This window comes from Myodes glareolus, chromosome 10, assembly GCF_982192425.1.
Source record: "Myodes glareolus chromosome 10, mMyoGla1.1, whole genome shotgun sequence".
Classification (NCBI taxonomy): Eukaryota; Metazoa; Chordata; class Mammalia; order Rodentia; family Cricetidae; genus Myodes; species Myodes glareolus.
Genome location: NC_142035.1, coordinates 18,538,056 through 18,557,829, shown reverse-complemented (window position 1 = coordinate 18,557,829; position 19,774 = coordinate 18,538,056). Strand labels below are relative to the sequence as shown.

Sequence of the window (19,774 nt, the reverse complement as noted above, 5' to 3'; positions counted from 1 at the left end):
TTCAAATTTATCAAGCCGTCCATTTTTATTTTCTCTCTCTTCTCTGTATGTGTGTGTAGGTACATGTGTGCCCCAGCACTCATGCAGAGGTCAGAGGACAGCTTCTCAGGATGTTAGTTCTCACCTTCCACCTTGCTGTTAACGCAGGGTCCCTCTGGTTACTGACACTGGACTTCACACTGGCATGAAAGCTGTTTGATTATCCAGTTTGCCACCTGAGTGTTTGCCATCCGAGTGCTGGTGTTACCAGACGTGGATCAATCACAACTCTCTTTTCTACTTTTTCCTTCATATGGTCTCACTATGTAGGCCTGGCTGTCCTGAAATTCACAATATAATTTTAAGGCTGGCCTTAAAATCATAGAGATCCTCTTGCCTCTTCCAATTGCTGGGATTAAAGGTATGTGCCACAATGCCAGCTCTCAAATCTGGCTTTTTACGTGGGTGGCAGAGATTGAGTTAATGTCACCAAGTCATTTCCTCATCCTGAGCCCATTTTTTTTATTTCTATTTTTTATTTTCATGTGCATAGGTGTTTTGCCATAGTTGTAGGGTCTCCTGGACCTGTAACTACAGACAGTTGTGGGCTGCCATGTGGGTTCCGGGAATTGAACCCTCTGGAACAGCAGTCAGTGCTCTTGACCACTGAACTATCTCTCCATTCCCTCCTGAGCCCATTTTTATGTGCATTTTTAATATTACATATTGATAGACTTTCATAAATTACTTTTATGATGATGAACTGCATTATACAACTAAGATAAAAATTATGTGACTGATAAACCCAACAGGCTAAAAAAAAAAAAAACTTAACAGGCTAGTCTGAGATTTGAGCTGGGGAGGAAGAGGGTTAACCACCAGCCAGGTGTTTTTCCCATATAGAGTCTAAACAGTATGTTTTTGGCTAAAGGGCAGCTAAAGGTTAGTTGTGCTGCAGAAAGGTCCGTAACCATCAAAATCCAGACAGAAGGAATTAAAACAGTTGCGTTATAGCATCCAGGAGCCCATAGGAATTGTACATGGATGTACCTACAAGCCGAGGCCTTTCTGAATTGGGTCCATGTCCCCATGCCTTAGCATAGGGTAAGACACTCAGCTAGCTGTCTTCTTCCTTCTTCTTAGATTTAAGTTGTGTCTTGGGAACCAGAAATGTCCAGGCCCACTGTGAAAAGGACTGCTGTGCTCCATTTAGGGCCAGCCAGGACCACAGAGGCAAGCAAAGCTGGACTGAGAATGGAAGGGGAAATGAAACCCTGCTACAGCTCACATGTGCTCAAGCAAAGAAGCCACCTGCGGTCAGCTGAAGTGTGGCTGGGGTAGAGAGGGTAGTAGAGCAGTGGGGGTAGTAAAGACGGTAGATTTCAGGCAGAGATGGGGCAATCAAAGATAACAGCGGTTAAGAATAACAAGCAATCCATCATAGCATGAGGGCAGCGTGGGTTTAGGGTAGGCAGGTGGGTTTCAGGTGGTAGAAATGAGAGGTCAAAGAAAACAGCAGTTAATAAGCTACAACCTTTGCACAGAAGAAAGAAACTCGACTTGGAATCATGAGGCACTGTCATGCAGCTCAGCAGTTCTCTCATCTGGAAGATTGGGACTGTAATAGTTCCTTCCTCTTGGGGTCACTGAGAGGATGAAGCCAACTGATGCATACAATATGTACAGCTGAGCACAGCCAGGTGCACAGCTACTCAGGAGGCTGAGGCAGGAGGATTGCTTGAGTCCAGAAGTGCACAGCCAGTTTGAGTGACAGAGCGAGAAACCCATCTCAAAAACAAAATAGTGTATAAATCTTGTAGTTTACTGTAAATAAATAAGTGTTGATGATAAGAAGAGGAGACTTCTGGCTTCTAAAAGGAGCTGAGGTAGGCCATCTGGAGAGCCAACAACAACCAAAAACAAAAAGAGGGGGGAAGCGAGAGAGACACCCCCAGAGAAGGGGCTCTGAATCCAGGAAGACATGTATGTTTATGTAAAGTGCTATGTTTGGGCATACCATGTTCTGGGAGAAGGAAGAAGGCCCATAACATACCAGCTTCTCAGAGGACCTGATGGTACATGTACATATACACATTTTTAAACTACTTAGCCTATAAAAAGGAAGCAGGTGAGACAAGAGGCCCACACTCATGCATGAATGGAGGTCTGTGAACCCAGGACATGCCGTTGGGGTAAAGAAAGCAGCAAAGGAAACAGAATGCTTAAAGAACCAAAACAGCTTGTAGTGGGATGAGATAGGAATTAGCAGAGCTATCATGTAGCCCAGAGGTTCACAGGGGCTGGTGACTGAAGTTTGAATGAGCTGTTGGATGGACAGTTGGAAAACTGCATTTCTGAAGGAAGAGTGATAATAAAGACCCTGGCTATGTTTCTGTTCTGCTTGACACATTAGAAGTTTATTGGTAGTTCAGCCTTGTCTACAGAAGCAATTTCCAGGACATTCTCCAGACATTTGTGCAAATGCGTTCCTAGTGTTGTGCTTCCTGGTTCTGAACACAAATGCATAAGAAAAATAAATTTCAAATAAATTGTGTTGCCATTTTAAAAAAAAGCAGAGGAGTTGTGTTTGGGGTTACTCAGCATCACTGAGAGGATTTGGAGACCACAGCATTGTCTCTTTCCCATCAAGTATGTAAGGTTGGATTCCCTGTCCTGGGGGCTCTCTCACAAGGTTCCAGACGTCCACGTTGTAATTGATACGTTACTCCATCTATCTCCTCTCCCTCCAGTTGGAGGGAGGCCACTGGGGTGAACTCTGACCCGCAGTAGTACTAGCAGGGCCTGACATCAAACAGACATGGAGATATGACAGAGTAATTTAACTGCACTGCAGAAGCTGACAAGGAACATCTGTCTTCCTGGCTTCTCCACATTCACTGCCAGAGCTGGTGCCCAAAGCAGAGTCCTGAAAAATTAGAGATGTCTTCTGCAGGCACTTTGGGAGGAAAATATCTCTGGGACCCTGAAAGATAAGCCATCCTGAAAAACTAGTCCTGAGTCTATCTTCAAGAAATTTCCTGGGGGTAGGGGCCCAGAGCCGTGAGAGTGAGGCTGGAAGCAGCTTGTGGCTCTTTAGAGGCAAAGAATGCTGTCTCCTTCAAAGGGATATCTCCTCTACCTGACTATAAACTAGACTAGCGCTTTTTCAAGGAGGTTGGGATGATCCAATAGCTCTGAACTAGAAATCAGCAGATCCTCTTTCTTATCTGATGTGTGCTGTCCATCAGCAGCAGCACCACACACACACACACACACACACACACACACACACACACACAATATGTACGCACACACTCGTCTTAGCCCCAGGCTACTCCAGTCGTTACCGCATTACATTCCTCCCTGTTCATAGTGAAACCTTCTGAACTACTTGTCCAAACTTGCTGCCTCCATTTCCTGATCTTCTACTCACTTACCAACCCAGGCCCATCCCTAAAATAAGGCTGTGCTTCCAGGCCCTCCCAATGACCTCATCTATTTGAATTACTTCAGGTATTACTTCAATGCTGTTAACTTCCAGTATCTCTCCTGAGCTTCAAAGCTATGTGTCCTACTGCCTACCAGACAGACATCCTGACTCAGCTGAAACACAATCACTTTAAGCTTTCTATGGGCAGAGCTGAATTCATCATCTTTTTCTCAAATCAAGTTGTTCTTGCTAGTTTTATGTCAACTTGACATAAGCTGTAGCCGTCTAAGATGAAAGAACTTCCATTGTGAAATGTCACACTATAAGATGGGGCTATAAGCAAGTCTGTACAGCATTTTCTTTTTTTTTTTCCTCTTTCTTTTCTTTTCTTTCTTTCTTCTTTTTTTTTTTCCCTTTTGAGACAGGGTTTCTCTGAGTAGCCCTTGTCCTGGAACTCACTTTATAGACCAGGCTGACCTCAAATTCCTAGAACTCCACCAACCTCTGCCTCCTGAGTGTTGGGATTAAAGACACATTCCTGGTTTGTATTTTCTTAATTAGTGATTGACGTGGGAGGGCATAGCCCATTGTGAGTGGAACACCTCTAGGCTGATGGTCCTGGGTTCTATAAGACAGCAGGTTGAGCAGGCAATAGGGAGCACTTTTCCATGACCTCTGCATTGGCTCCTGCCTCCAGGTTCCTGCTCTATTTGAGTTCCTGTCCTGACTTCTTTCAAGGATGAACAATGATATAGAAGCATAAGTCAAATAAAACTTATCCTCCCTAAGTTGCTTTTGGTCATGGTGTTATGTTACAGCAATAGCAGCCCTAACTAAGATATAGGTCAACTCCCAGAATTCCTGGTTCTTGTGAATTGTACCTCCAATCCCATCCTTCACTTCTCCCCTGTCGCTTTCCCAGACATATATTAATCAATCACTGACATCAACTCTAAGCTATGAATACAACCCTCCACTGCCAGTTTCTCTCCAGCCTCATGACTGTTTGGCTGACCAGTACCATCAACATCATTGTGTATGAAGGTGAGAGTCATGTCAGGTGTCTTACTCAATCACTCTCATGTTTCTTTTTGTTTTTTTTTTTTTGTTTTTTTTTTTTTGTAGGTTGGGTTTGGTTTTGAGACAGGGTCTTTCACTGAACCTGGAGCTTCACTAAATGGGCTGGGCATCCTGTCCTAGGCATCATCCTGGCTCTACTTCCCTGGAGCTGGGATTACAGGCATGCGTTTCCACTCTCAGTTTATCACCTAAACCATATCCTCAGGCCAACATCATTATTTTTGCTTACATGAAACAACCACCTTCCTAAGATCTTCTTCAAATATACTTTTTATTTAAAAGGTAATATTACCTATAATGCATATTGATTATGTTTCTTTGTTGCTGGTGGCTCATAGTGACTTCCTGTTGCCGTTAGGACAAACGGCTTTTTCCTGAACCCAATTCAAGAAATCCTACGTGAGTTGGGGCCTTTCTCACTGATTCAGCCTTGTATCTGTCTACTTTTCTGTGCCAATAATGAAATACTACAGAGTGACGAATCTTGAAAAGAGAGGCTCTGCTGGCAGAGCAGTGGTGGCCCATACCTCTAATCCCAGTATCTCAGCTCCCAGAAGGCAGAGGCAGGCTGTTCTCTTGAGTTCAAGGCCAGTCTGGTCTTTGGAGCAAGTTCCAGAACAGCCAGAGGTACATAGAGAAACCCTGTGTCAAAAAAAATAAACAACAAAAATTGAGAGGTGTGTGTGTGTGTGTGTGTGTGTGTGTGTGTGTGCCTGCGTGCACGCTTCTCTGGCCTTCAGTCTCTAAGTCCAAGAGCAGGAGGCTGGTTATGGCCTTGCTGGTAGAGTCCAGAGGTTGCTCAGGGCAGTAAATGGCAAGAGGTATAAATGCGCGTATGTGTGAGAGTGTGTGTTCTCCTCTTTTTATAAAGCTACAAGGATTTAAAAAAGGGGGCACATTCTAATCTTTATTTTATCTAATCCCAATCATATTCCAAAAGCCCAACATTAAACCAGGTGGTGGCAACATGTGCCTTTAATCCCAGCACTCAGGAGGCAAGGGGAGGTGGGGAGATCTCTGAATATGGGATAGCCAGGGCTGTACAGAGAAACCTTGTCTTGAAAAGCCAAATTAAATAAATAAATATCAAGGATTAAATTGAACCCACTTGCTGTTCTACAGCAAGTCCTGGGGAACGCTTGAATCCTACCCAAACTCTAGGTCTCATCTCTCACAGTCCATCTGGATAATCCACTCTCAGCCACACTGGATATCCAGGAGCTCCCCAAAGCACCCGAGTTTCCAAATCTTTCCCACCTCTTAGTCTCCAGTCATTTCCCTCACATACCAACTTTTAACCTGCTAACTCCTGTATCTTTCTCCAGGCCTGAGCGCAAATGCCACTTTTGGATCTGGGCTCCTCTGAAGAACTTCACAACATACAGCACCCCCACCCCCACCGCAGCATAACAAACACTTGTTCCCTTGTCTGTCGTATCTACTACATCTGTGCTCCTTCAGAACAGGCACCTGGTCATCCTAGTTCACAGCTTAATTCTTTGTTCTAGGTGTAGTATTTGGCTCGTTGGGTTTTGCTTGTTGGTGTCTGTCTGAGAGGAGGAGGAAGAGAAAAAGATAGGGTGGAGAGAGGGAGCAAGGGAGAGAGCAAGCTTAGGGAAGGTGTAGGATGTAATAACAATCAGGGAAGGGAAGACAGAGAATTTCAGAAAAATGTCTTGGTAGATTCCACAGAGATAATAGCTACATATTGGGTCTGAAGAGTAGGACTAAGGATCTGAGGCTGAGACCTGGACAGGGCCAACAGAAAGACAAGGAAGCTCAGTCAGAAAGCTGCACTCATGAGGGCTGTGGGATTATAGAGTAAATATTTCAAAAGGAGTCAAGATTAGAAACATGCATTTGAGAGGCTACCTGTGAAAGTCAACATTGGGGCTACAGAACTACCACAGGGGAATACATAAGGAGAAGAGACTGCTGCTGATAACAGAAAGACAGCTCATAAGCTTGAGAATTGGAATGTGTGTCCCCAGAATCCACATAACAGCTGGAGCCAGTGGCACACTTAGAACACCAGAGCCTGTACCCGCCTCCCACTTATGCATCGCCTTTCCGAATCTCTCCCATAAAGGCGAGGGGAACAGTAACCTCAGGACAACTTGGGAAAGCAGCCTAGGTATTCAGAGGCTGGGCTTACTGGGCGGCTGAACACACCTGACAGTCCTTGCCCATACAATGAAGGAAGCACTAGTAACTACTACTAGTTGCTACAAGAATTTAAGACAAACTCTCAGAAGCACTTGGCATAGGAAAGATCTCAGAGTAAGTAATCAACCAATGGGAGGTATTTATTGCTTTTATTTGCTGTTTTTGTCAAGACACAGTCTCACTTTGTAGCCATGGGCTAGCCTGGCACTCAGGGTGACCTTGCACTGACAGAGAACTAACTGTCTGCCTCTGCCTCCCAAATGCTGGGATTAAAGGCATGCACCACCATGCCAGGTTTCTGAAAAATTGTTTTTAACAATTACAAGGTCAAAGAGGGTATCAGAAAGAAGGGGACAAGTGAAGCTACAGGGACTCCTGTAGGAAGAGATGTCCCTTGCAGCCACTGAGCTCTGGACAGGGTCAGAGGGGGTGGTGGTGATAGAGGACTTGGAGGGTCTGTAGCAGGGGGAAAAAATGATGTTTTCAAGATCTGAAGCTGTCACCATTTGGTTGTTAAGTGAGGCTGCTACTTGATAGTTCTGTTTCTGTTTCTCTCCACCCCCCCCCCCACCAGGAGTCATGCTGAGTCAACTTGGGGTTCTCTAGCTCCCAGAATCTTTGGGTGGAATCTTTTCTGGAATCCCCGTGCTTGCTTCTCTACCTCCCACTCCCTGCTGCTTCTCTAGCTGAAAGCAGTCAGACCCAAACAGCAGCAGGATGACCCACCTGGCAGCACACCTTGGAGAGTCAGCAAAACCGGCTGCCACACTTGCCCTGTGCACTCTACTCTAGATGGGTCAAAAATCCTACTGTCTCCTTTCTAATCCGCATTTCTATGCTCATTCCAAACTACCTGCTGTGGTTAGTGTAACGACCCCAGGAGGTCTCCTAGCTAATCTCCCTGTCTCCATTGTCAGCTTCACTGAACTGTCCACTCCTTTTCACACCTCATTTAAATTTAGCTCATCTTGCTGTAGCTCCACTGGGATGGGAAGGGCCCTCCCACCTTCCCAGCTTCATTCTGTCTCACAGCTAAGGCTATGACTTTCTCCTCTGCTGTGATCTACAGCTATATATGCTGATAATCCTTAGGATAACAGTTGAGAAATGTGAATTTCTCATTGTTATATTAGAAATTTTTCTAAAAATGAAGATTAGGTCTTGTTTGTATCTGTATTTACATGGCTTAGTGTAGGACCCGACTACCTCATAGTATGAACAATACTCCCAATCCTTAGGGAATAGTGATTAAACTAAAGAGACAAGGCTTCTCTGTGCAACAGTTCTGGCTGTCCTGGAACTTGTTTTGTAGACCGGGCTGGCTTCGAACTCACAGAGATCCGTTTGCCTCTGCCTCCCGAGTGCTGGGATTACAGGAGTAAATCACCACCACCCTGACTATGAATAAATATTCTTATCATAGCAGGGATGTCTTGTGGAAGGAAGACAACAGAGGACTTGGGCCTGTAACCTCAGTGATCTGGGAGGTTGAGGGAGGAGGATGTTGAAAGATAACAGAAATACACAAGTCCTACCCTACACCCTGAGCCACATGGCAGGCTCCTACATCCTAGCTGCATGAACTAGGCTCACTGTGCAATTAAAGGCTTGGCTCTTTCTCACTGGCCTTTCCTTTTAATTAGCCAATTTTCAACCTTTGGTGAGCAGCTGTTGTAGTACGAGCAGACAGCAGGACATTTCTTGTAGCTACTGGGATCAACAGCATGAAAGTTTCTCATGGATCACGAAACAGGCTCTATTTTAAGTGTCCAAGTCTTGACAGGGCAGTGGATCACTAGGCAAGGCATTATGACAAGGGGAAACTGTTGGAATGCACTGCAGCCAGAGGCCCAGTCAAGGCTACACGAGCATCTTGGTATCACAACGTCAGGAGGCTAAATGTGGCGGTGCATGTCAGTAGTAAGGCTAGAACTTGGCAGATTCAGGACAGAGGATCAGGAGTTCAAGACAGTTCAAGTTCAGCTATACAGTGAGTTCAAGACCAACCTGGGCTGCATGAGACGCTATCTCAAAAAGTTAAAAAACAACAACAACCCTCCCCTCAAAAAAAAAAAAAGTGTTAAGAACAGCAAATACATTTTTAAAAATATCAGGAGGGGTATCTGAGTCCTGCAACATGAAGTTCTAAGTGGGGTTCAAAAGCACAGACTGCGGTTGAATATGAGTCATATGATCCATCACAGTTTATGCAAGTACAAAGAGCAATGATTACACAGCACAGTGAGGCAGAATCCACATCCCTGAACTTCATCAGGGTCTTCTCTCTGCCTCTTAGCACTCCCCAGGCCTCTCCTATAGCACGAATAATAAAACCCAGAGACAGAAATTGGGGTTCAACCCGAAAACCAGAAAAGTCGCTAGAGAAGTTATACCTCTACCAAGGCTAGGCGACCGCAGACTAAAACAGCCTCTCTCTCCTCTCATTTAATATTACCTGTAGGGCTGGGATTAAGGGTGCATGACTCCCTAGTACTGGGATTAAAGGTATAGGCCACCACCACCTGGATTTATTTCTGCATTGATCTTGTGTAGCCCAGGGTAGCCTTGAACTCACAGAGATCCATCTGACTCTGTCTCCCAAATCCTGGGATTAAAGGTGTCACCATTGCCTGACTTCTAGTGGCTTTAGCTTTGTGTCTGGTCTTCAGGGAAGATTTATTTATCAAAATACAAATAATAGGCTACTATACTCTCCCCTCAACCTCTGCCAGCTCCCTCTGATCTTGACAGAAAGTGCTGTTCCTTAACTTATATACTATATAGACCTACTGGCAAGAAGAGAGACCACACTTTGTTCTCAATTCTAAATTCTCAAGGAATTTAAACTGAGTGGCTCATGCATGGCATGACAACTGTCAAAGAGGAACCACAGCACATTTGTGGCGGTGTACATTGTCCCTCCAGAACCATGTGAGTCTAGGAAAGGAGAAGTTGTTCCGGCATCATCACAAGTGTTTAATTCTGGAAGGCAAAAGTTGGATCAGGTTTAATAAAACCAATCCATAGTCCGATGGTGGTGGCACACAACTTTAATCCCAGCACTCAGGAGGCAGAGGCAGGTGGATCTCTGTGAGTTTGAAGTGATCCTGGTCTACAAGAGTTTTCCAGGACAGTCTCCAAAGCTACAGAGAAATTCTGTCTCAAAAACAAAACAAAACAAAAAATTCAATTTGAGCTAGAGCCAGGCACGGTGGTGCATGCCTTTACTCCCAGCACTCAGGAGGCAGAAGCAGGTGGATCTCTGTGAGTTTGAGGCCAGACTGGTCTACAGAGCGAGTTCCAAGACGGGCAGTACTGTTTCACAGAGAAACCCTGTCTTGAAAAAAAAAAACAAAACAAAAACAAACAAACAAAAAATCGAAAAAGCAAACAGATATAGACTGAACCTTGAGCAGCCTCCCAGATCCTGTATCCTGGGTCCATTCATTCCAAAGGAGCCCAAGTCTCCAGCTGCAGTCAGAAAGGCGCGGGGGGGGGGGATTTCCTAGGCTTAAAGATATTTTGAAGGGGCACTGGTGGAACGGACTTTTAATCCCAACACTCAGAAGGCAGAGGCAGGCAAATCTCTTGAGTTTGAGGCCATCATGGTCTACATACTGTCTTGAAAAAAACAAAACAAACAAACAAAGAAAAAAAGAGATATCCTGTCTCAGGAAGTCAGGGGCTGGAGAGATGGCTCAGTAGTTTGGCTGCTCTTCCAGAGGACACAGATTTAATTCCCACCACTCACATGGCGGCTCACAACTGTCTGTAACTCCAGTTCCAGGGGATCTGGTACCCACCACATAGACATACAGGTAGGCAAAACACCAATGCACATGGAAACTAAATAAATTAAAAAGAAAGTTATTTTAAAGACACCGCACACCTCTGCCATCTTTTAAGAATCACCTAGGTGTCGACTTATTGAAGCAGAACTCTGGGGAAAGATCTGTTTAAATCATAACGTATGCATTTGTGTGTGCAGTGTTAGGCATAATTATACATTTGTGTGTGGAATGTATGCATTTGTGTGTGGAGTGCTCCTTTTGCTGTACCAGCTATAAGTCATCTGCCTTTCACGAGTTATGCTTTGGAGACAGGCCTACACCATCAGCTCCCATCTGCTACTTATTCTTATGGAGGCTGAGAAGGTCCATTAGTGAACAGTCTTGAGTCAAAGCAGTATTCCAAAACCTCATATATATTTGTCTTTGACCTTCATGGAGTATATCTTATATTCCCTGTTTGTACTATTCCTGGATTTGTTTTTTTTTTTTTTAAAAAGACAGTCTCAGTATGTAGCCCTGGTTGGCCTGAAACTCACCATGCTAGGCTGGCCTCAAACTCACAAAGATCCCCTTGTCTCTGCCTGCTAAGTAGTGAGTTAATTAAAGGTGTGGGCCATCACACCCAGCTGGATATTTTCTATTTAAAATGAATCACCTAACTTTTTTTTAAATCTTCAACCCAAACAGTTATTACCATGCGTTTCATGTGGTAGTTGTTTTTTCTTTACACATATTAAAATAGATGCACATCAGTTAAAATGTAAACACTGGTCTGTGCAGTCTGTGCAGTCCTCTCAAGCACTATGACCACATGAGGAAGACAGAGGGTGGCCATGTGGACACTGCTTGCCAAACATAGAGGCAGAGACATTTAGTGTATGACCAGATGATGGGGAGCTAGTGTACCATCCTTGATACATCATTCTGGGGCCTGTATTCTGTCTCCATGTCTACCTGGTCTTCCTAAGAGGAACCTAGAAAGCAAATGAAGATTCTTCCAAGTCACCAGGGGGGCTGGAAGCTAAAGCAGAGGAAGATGGGACCACTCTTCTTGAAGGCTGCAATGTCTCGGCATAACTGCAGTAAACAGGTGATAGCCAGAGGTCTCCCCTGCTGGCCTGGGATTGCTTTCCACAGGGGCATGTTATGAGGCCAGACACTAAGCCAAGCAAACTGCCGAGAAAGAGCACTGGAATCAGGCAGACCTGAGTTTCAATAAAGACTGGATGATACAAATTATCTACATGCCCTCAAATAAGGTCTTTTTGTTTGGTACAGTCTATTAAACACAATTATCACTATTGTTCAGATGAAGAAACTGGGACTCAGAACGGTTATACAGCTTGTGCAAGGTCACAAAACTAATAAGAAAGCAGAATTCAAAATCAGGCTGGGTTAACTTCCCAGTGTGGGCTTAGTCACTGCCTTATCTGCTTGTAAGCACTTATTGCCTAGGACCCCTTCTGTCCGAGGACCTGTTGCTGGGTCCTGGGGACTGAGTGCTGAACAAGATGGACAAGCTCACCCTGACCTTGGATTCTATAGAGAAGACAGACTAGAAGTCACAAGCTCCCCTATAAGTAACTTAACGATTGTGACATCATTTTATGAGAGGTATAAATGATCTGCGAGTGGAAAAGGCGTGTGTGCGTGTGTGTGTGTGTCACTTCTAGGTGATTTTTGGGATAAGTTTGGAAGCATTCACAGAATTAACCGCTAGTGTTGACCACTCAATGTGCTTATCAACATATTCCAAATTTATTTATATTTTGCAGTACTGGGGATTGAGCCAGGATGCAGATGAGTTCAGCCAGAGATGGGCTCGTGAGGCACTTAACTTATTTGTTACTTGTGATTCAAAGTCACTTATCCCTAAGACAGCTCTAGGGGGAGGTTGTCCACACCTAGAACCCTGAGGATTCAGGGCAGGCTTTACAGTATGTGCTCCCTAAATGAAAGTTCTTTCCTTACCTCTTTGCCAATGGCCTGCTCGGAGTACAACCCTGGATTGAACCTGGCACATCAGCCTTCTCACATCAGCGTAATTCCTGGCTCACCGTAGATGCTCAATAAATATTTGTAGACTGAACGAATGCAGTTGAGCCCTTGTGACACAGGGCTTTATGTATGAATCTGTAAGCTGGAGCTAAACTTGACTGAAAAAATAATTAAAAAAAAAAACGGGTGTGAAGTAACCCAGAAGGCTGAGGTCTGGACAAAGGCTGGGAAGAGACTCCACCCAATACCTTAGGGATGGTGGTAAACTAAAACCCCGGCAGCCAAGGTACGAGAAGATCGAACTTCCCCGGCTATAGAGATGCGGAAGCTGGAGGCTCGGTCCCTGCCTGGCCCAGCTGGGTCCCGCCGCGGCCTTTAAAGGCCTACCACGTGGCCGCGCCGGTGTCCCGGGTCCAGAGGCGGTGTCAGCGCTGCGCCTGCGCACTGCCCAGAGCCAGCGTCCCGCCTCCGAGAACGCGAGCCGGCAGCTAGGCAGAGGGTGGGCGGGGTCAAGCCCGTATGCAAATGAGGGGCGGAACTTGCAAGTCAAAAACCGGCTCTGCCTCCCAGACCTCGAAGAGACCCGCCGCAACACTCAGCTCCTTTCCACGAGCTCTGACGTCGTTGACGTCCCATTTAAAAGCGGCCGCGCAGGCGCACTGAGAGGAAATGCGAACTTAGGCTGTTACACAACTGCTGGGGGTCTGTTCTCGCTAGTCGCCCGCCCGCCCGCCCGGCAGTCTGTCAGCGTCGCCGCCGCTGTCGCCGCCGCTGTCGCCGCCTCCTCAGCTGCTCCGGGAGTCTTGGGCCCGCGGCTGCTGTCGCCGTCTGCTCGTCCTCTCGGGAAACTCCGTCCGCCTGCTCAGGCCGCCCAGACCATCCGCGTCTCTTCCCTCGCGCTGCCTCTGAGCCCTCAGCGTCCGCCCGCCGGCCGACATGAGCGGGGACCATCTCCACAACGACTCCCAGGTGCGAGCCGCGGGCCCCCGCCTCGCCGCCGGCCTCCCGGCTCAGCCCCGGCCCCGGCCCCGGCCCCGCCGCCTTGACAGGCCCGAGTCTGCGGTAAAGGGTGGCCGACTGGAGCCGCTCGGGTGGCCGGGCCCCGGGCGGAGCCGTCAAGTTGGAGTTTGGGGGGGTTGGGGGATGGCAGCCCCGGGGAGGGCCGTTCGCGGGGCTCCGGGTCCCGGGGCGCCGTGTGGGCCCGGCCCCCGGCCGCGCGCTCTCGCCTACCGCCCCAGGGCTTCATGTGCCGGTTATTTCATCTTCCCTCCTTTTTCTTTCCTCAGATTGAAGCGGATTTCCGATTGAATGGTGAGTGTGCCCCCCGCCCCGCCCCGAGTGTCCCCACACGCCGCCCGCCGTCCCCCCGCGCCGGGCCGGAGCCGGGCAGAGGACAGACATGGCGTCCCAGAGACTAAGTCCCGGCTCCTCGCTCACCGGCCCCATTGTTCCCATCGGGCCTCCTCTAGACCCCCTTTCCCGGGGTCCCAGCACCCCCAGATCACGGCCTTCCCTAGAGGGGGCAACGGAGACCCCGTGTCGCTCGTCTCTGGGTCTCGGGCGGTCTTGCTCCGCCGGGATTCTTCCCGGGAAAGTCGCCTTGTCGACGGTCGGGACTTAGTCTCTGCGCCATTTTCTTTTTCTCTCTCTTCTCCTTTCAGTGCCTGTGTCTTTCTCTCCCTCCCTCGGCTCCTTCTTTGAGCCGTCCAGAAAGAGCTTTCTGCAGAGCAGAGCCGTATAAATCACAGACCTCACCCGAGAGGCAAGGCTTGGAGACTAAATTTTTTTTCTAAATAGAACTTTATTTTGGAAGTTATTCGCTTTCAGCTTCACGTTTGCTTGCTTTTTTTCTGCTTCCAGAATGAAAGATTCCCGGAGGCAGCTGTGGGGTTTTGTGATTTTTCGTGGTGAGATGTTTATGATAGATGGCAGTTATGGCTCAAAAAAAACTAAAGTCACCTTTTGTGGAGTTCTTTGTATTTTGGGATTGTTTTCCCAAGTTGTGTTCTTTGCAAAGATAACTCCCTTTACAAAGTTTTCACGTTAGCTGTGTGTCACCTAGTGTGAGTGTTGGACTTGAGCATATTGGTTTTCCTTATAAAATTAAAAGTATTAGTGACTAGAACTTTGTGGCTAGGCTTCCCAAGACAGTTGTTTTCTTTTCTTTCTTTCTTCTTTTCTTTCTTTCCTTTTTTTTAAGAGACAGTTTAATGACTTGTCTTGAGGAAAGGTTGCGCTGCTCATCTGGACCTGGTGTGCTGGTCTTTTCTTTAGGGACTATAGGGAATTTGAAAAGATTTTATTTATTGAAACAAAGAGTGGCCAGCCCCTACTCCTGTTTTCCTGTTCATTCTTTTCCAACGCTGTTGTGTTTCAGGAATCAAGGGTTAGCTAGCTTTTCCCACATCGTGTTTTTGAGCCCTTTCCAGTCATTTGTTTTTTAGATATTTCCACTAAAACTACCCTGTGAAGAATGTGTTTGGTGGGTGTCTGCCTCCCACTACCCCAGTAAGAAGCTCATATTTATAGGCTTTCCAACAATCCCATTGTAGAATGCTGGAAATTCCCTCTGATTTTGTTCATAATCGTGTTCAATAGTTTGGGTTCTGGGGAACTTTAGTGGGAGAAGCCGTTAAGAAGTAGGTTTTCTGGTGCAGCAGTCTATGGTATTGGCCTGCCCAACTGAGAGCAGCCTTCCAAAAAGAGATATGAGTCCGGAGAGAATCTAAGTAAAGCATAACTTTTCTTGAGCACCTAATATATACTGTGCTTAGTGCTAGAATCGAACCTGTGACCACATCTCTGTCTTGCTCTCAATTCATTCTATTGGGGGAGTCATAATTAGTTAATTACAAGGTAGGTTCTGTAGCATTATGTGTACCCAAAATGCTTTGGAAACATAAAGGACTTAATTTTATCTGGGGGTGGGGAAATTTCTCAGAAGTGACTGGGCAAGGGTGTTGTACAAGACTAGATGCTGAGAATTGCCAGGGGTTGGTTTTTTTCTTGGGTGTGTTTGTCCATCCTATCAGGCTTTTAAAAGAGGGAGATGAGACCTCTTTAATTTAGAAAGCCATCTAATATAGATATGCTTCTTTGGAAAGGGGGCAAAGAATGCGGTAGGTGTGGATTTCAGAAGTGGTTTTAAGCTCTCTGAAGGAAGGTAAGAATTTAATAATAAAAGTATTTGCTTTTTAATTAGGTCTGGTAGGTGATGTATTTAGTGATGCAACAAACTTGAGCCTTTCCCTTCAAGTTTAACTTCCATAGTTCTCATCTAAATTTCAGAAAAGAGCTACTGAATATGTGCATGGTTATAGACTTGGTATGTTTTCTTTGCGTTTTTATAGAGAGTAAATTAAACTGCCTCTGTTAACTTTTAGAATAGATTCACATTTTCCAGCAATGATGTTTAATATTTATTGAGCACTTAACTGTCGGACTTGCACCTCAGCTCTTTTCTTGGTTCATCTAACTTATTCTTTGTAAGAACCTTATGAATTAGATATTTTTAATCTCCATTTGATAGATAGGAAACTGATTACACTCTAAAGCCATGAACCTAGCCTCCATACAGTAGATTTGAAAAAATGAAGTTTCCTGTTTTGATGAGTAAAGGGAGGCAGTAATCTGTGATACCCTGTTTATTCCTTACCAAAACCTTGATGACAAAAGCACTTTGATTATCTCGCATCTTAAGGTTCTGATGCTGTAGTGATTACCTTTGTGGGTCTTGTCTACATGTAGTTTCAGTAACTGTTTGCTCTACCAAGCAATACACTGTTAACTAGTGATTGAGCTTGTAAATATGAAAGACAATTTTAAAAACGAGTTTTTATACCTTGACTTCTTAATTGATCCTTATAGTGCGAGAATATTTACTTAAATATGATTTTAAGTGATCTTGAGCTATCATACAGATTAACTGCAAGTTCACCAAGTAAAACCACATATTCCTTAGTTTGCTTGCCTAAATTTTGTAAGATGTACAATACTTTTCCCCTGCTGCAGAGCTCATTCTTTACAGTACTTAAAAATTACAGCCTTTTATGTGAAATTTAGAACATTCTGGACCATACTCAACTGCTGTGAAAATGTTATTTGTGTAGAATATTTGTATATAAGATATTAACAATGAGCTAGAAATTTTAGGAACACAACCCATACTTCATACTTCCCTTTCACCCTTTGTCAGTAGCACTAACCATAGTGAGGCTGAGTCATTATTACAGTACTGCACAGGATGCTTTGCTGTAACATTGATAACATCAGCTTAATGTGCTGGTAATCCTTTTCTGTTTTCAAAGACTTAAAGTTACTGCCCGTCTTACTGGAGTTTGGGAGCTTCCTCCTCTTCCTGCATCAAAGTAGATTGACTAAACTCCATCATATTATGATTTGGCAGCATGTGTTGATTCTGGGTAGGCTTAATTGGCTTAATTTTGATAAAGTGTGCTTGCTGTCTGTTTGGTATGAGTTGAGGTAGGCAATGAGAAGGCTCATGGTGTGGCTCTGAAATGCTCATCTTATTTTAAAGCTGAAAACTGGTGGTCTTTCCAGATGAAGTCTGGAAACCTTTAGGCTCAGTGTGGACACATTTAAGTATTAGACTCCAGTGAGGTGTTTCTTTTTACACTGTAGCCAGACTCCTTGATGGACCTTTTTTGAAATTTTGAAGTGCTGCTATCTTGGAGCTTATCAGATCTCACAGATTTTAGCCTGGGTATTCTGTTAAAACAAGAAAATCCAGGAGTTACTGAAGAAATCAGAAAAAGACCTCATGGTTTAAAAGACAAAAGCTGGGTACTATATCTAACCTTTTAACTTCAACTTATTTTGGTTAAGTAGATTAAGTAGATATTTTGGATAAGTAGATAATTTATATTGGTTAAGTAGTAAAATGGAAGATAACCCAAAGTTGTTCCCCAGATTTTACATAAACCATAGCACATGGGTGGGAAAGTCGAGTCTTTTCTACAAGCATAAAAATATGGATTTAGAAAGTTTGAAAAATTTTGAAAGTTTTGATTTATTCTGGGAAGAGTTAGGTAATAGCTATTTGTGTGAGTGGCAGAACCTCTTATAGTTAACCTGTTTTTAAGCCTTATATGCTCAAAATAGGTTGTTAGATTTTTGTTTTTGTTTTTCTGTGTGGCATGGGAAAGTTTTTAAAAAGTCTGCTTTTTCAATCTGTAAAATGCTAGAAAAACTGTATATTACAGCTACAGTTAGTTGTCTTTTGCTTATGGTATGGGAAATGTTTTTTGTCGTTCTTTCTTAATACATGTCATTTTACAAGACCACATTATTCTGAAATTGTATTATTCATACAAGTTGGGCATGAGTGCATAATGTACATTACATATTTTCAATAGCTTTTGCCATTTATTAGATGCCAAGTAAAAACTGACTTTCTTTAAACTCAGTCATTTCCCCAGAAACATGTTGTATGAGAGATTGCATCTTTCTCCTATGAAACTATGTTGGACTCTAAAAGTTCTAGGTTCACATTGAAATGAATTACAAGTGTAATTACTTTGTAGGTGTAATTTACCTTGAGACCGCAAGTACTAGCAATAAGCATTTGGTGTCAAACCTAGAGGTGGTTTGTGTTTTCTTATTTTTTTTGTTTGTTTTTGTTTAAAACAAAAACAATTTGAAGGAATGGTAAAACATATTTGTTGCCATTTAGAAGTTGGAGTCCTTGAGTGAAATTCTGTGTTCTATGGTTTAAATTATCTGATTATACCTTGATAACTTTTAATCTACTAACTTTGCAAAATAAAGGCATTTGGGCAAACAATTGAGAAATCACCTTAAGGTGTTGAATTTAGGGTAGAAGTTCCAGATTTAGTCAATGGAGTGTTGTGTTTAAGGAAAGATTTCATCGTAAATGGAGGGGTGGGTGTCTGTCTCTATTTTGTTTCTTTGTAAATTGGAAGTTTGAGAAGCACCCTTCTATTTCTGTGGCTTCAGGCCAGTAGCTGAAATAGGAACTCTGAAACTGAAGAATTAGCTTTTTTTCAAACTCCACTCTTCCTCATGGCTATCTAGGTGCTGGTCGTGTGCAATGCTGATTATGTGGGCCTGGACACTTTAGAAGGGAGTGTGAAGAAGGGTGGAGGGCAGTACAGTGGCCAAGATTTGTTTAGGAAAGAAAATGTTTAAAGCAGAAACCCATGTGTCAGGCAGTCGAGGCGCTTTAGTCCCAGCACTTGGTAGGCAGAGGTAGGCGATCCCTGTGAGTTCAAGACTAGCCTGATCTACAGATGGAGTTCATGGACATCTAGGACCACACAGAAACCCTGTCTCAGAAATTTTTTTTTAAAAGGCAGATATATATGACCCATCTAAAAAGTATTTTGGCAGTGTTAGAGGAAATGCTTCATAGTTTGATGAAATGACACGTAGGTATTGTTTAATATGGCACCTTGCATATGTTTAAGAAATATTGTAAGTACATGTTTTCAAGTAATACTTCTGGAGTACATACAGATTATAGTACCATTAACTTAGACTGCCTGTATCAAAATGTGTGTTACTTAGCATCTCAAAATTTTGGTAAAAAAGCAACTTACTTCTTCATGGTAGAAACTCATCTTTAATTTGTTTTCCTGTTTCTAGTTATATACACTTTCCTACCATCTTTACCTCTATATACCATCCTTGAGACTTGAAACACATAGTATTTTTTATATGCATCTCTACCAGAATACTAATCCCCATTTTATTTTGTTGTTGTTGTTATGCACCCCCTCCCATTTTAAATCAGCATTTTTGCTTGTTTCTGTAGATTGAAGTGACCAGAGATTAATCTAGACAAATACAAGGAACCGTGTTGAGGTAGACAGTGTTAAATAGAACAAACTTAAGAGACAACTTTGGAATTGTAATAGCTTCCTAGTTTTTTCTTTGTTTTTGTAATACTTTTGTGTGTTTGCTTGCACACATGGGTTTTGTGTGTGTGTATACACAGCCACAGTGTGACATCTAGTCAGAGGACACTTGCCTGAGTCAATTCTTCCACCATGTAGGCTCATGTTGTGAGACTTGGCTGCACAATCCTTTAACTGCTGAGCCATCTCACAGGCCCCAGGTTTGTCTGTCTGTTTATCTTGAGACAGTGTCTCTACATAGCCCTGATTGCTCTGGAACTCACTATGTAGATCAGGCTGGCCTCAAACTTACAAAGATCCACTTACCTCTGCCTTCCAAGTGCTGAGATTAAGGGTGTGCACCACCAAGCCCAGGTAGGTTTTCTGTTTAAGAGTAAGAACTAACCAAATCTTGGTCCCGATATTATTTTATATTGTTGTTTCTTATTGCACTA

At 44.1% G+C, this 19,774-nt stretch overlaps 1 protein-coding gene and 1 pseudogene across 1 annotated transcript in view; both read left to right on the top strand.

Annotated features, from left to right (window-relative positions):
- The first annotated feature begins 1,149 nt into the window (after positions 1-1,149).
- Positions 1,150-13,353, top strand: LOC146892767 (uncharacterized; annotated as a pseudogene).
- Positions 13,036-19,774, top strand: part of Top1 (DNA topoisomerase I) — an 88,881-nt gene continuing 82,142 nt past the window's right edge. The window contains exons 1-2 of the mRNA XM_087911049.1: positions 13,036-13,413; positions 13,731-13,755. Coding sequence (XP_087767175.1) covers positions 13,381-13,413; positions 13,731-13,755 — 58 coding nt within the window. The 5' untranslated portion in view covers positions 13,036-13,380. The remainder of the gene's footprint in view (positions 13,414-13,730; positions 13,756-19,774) is intronic.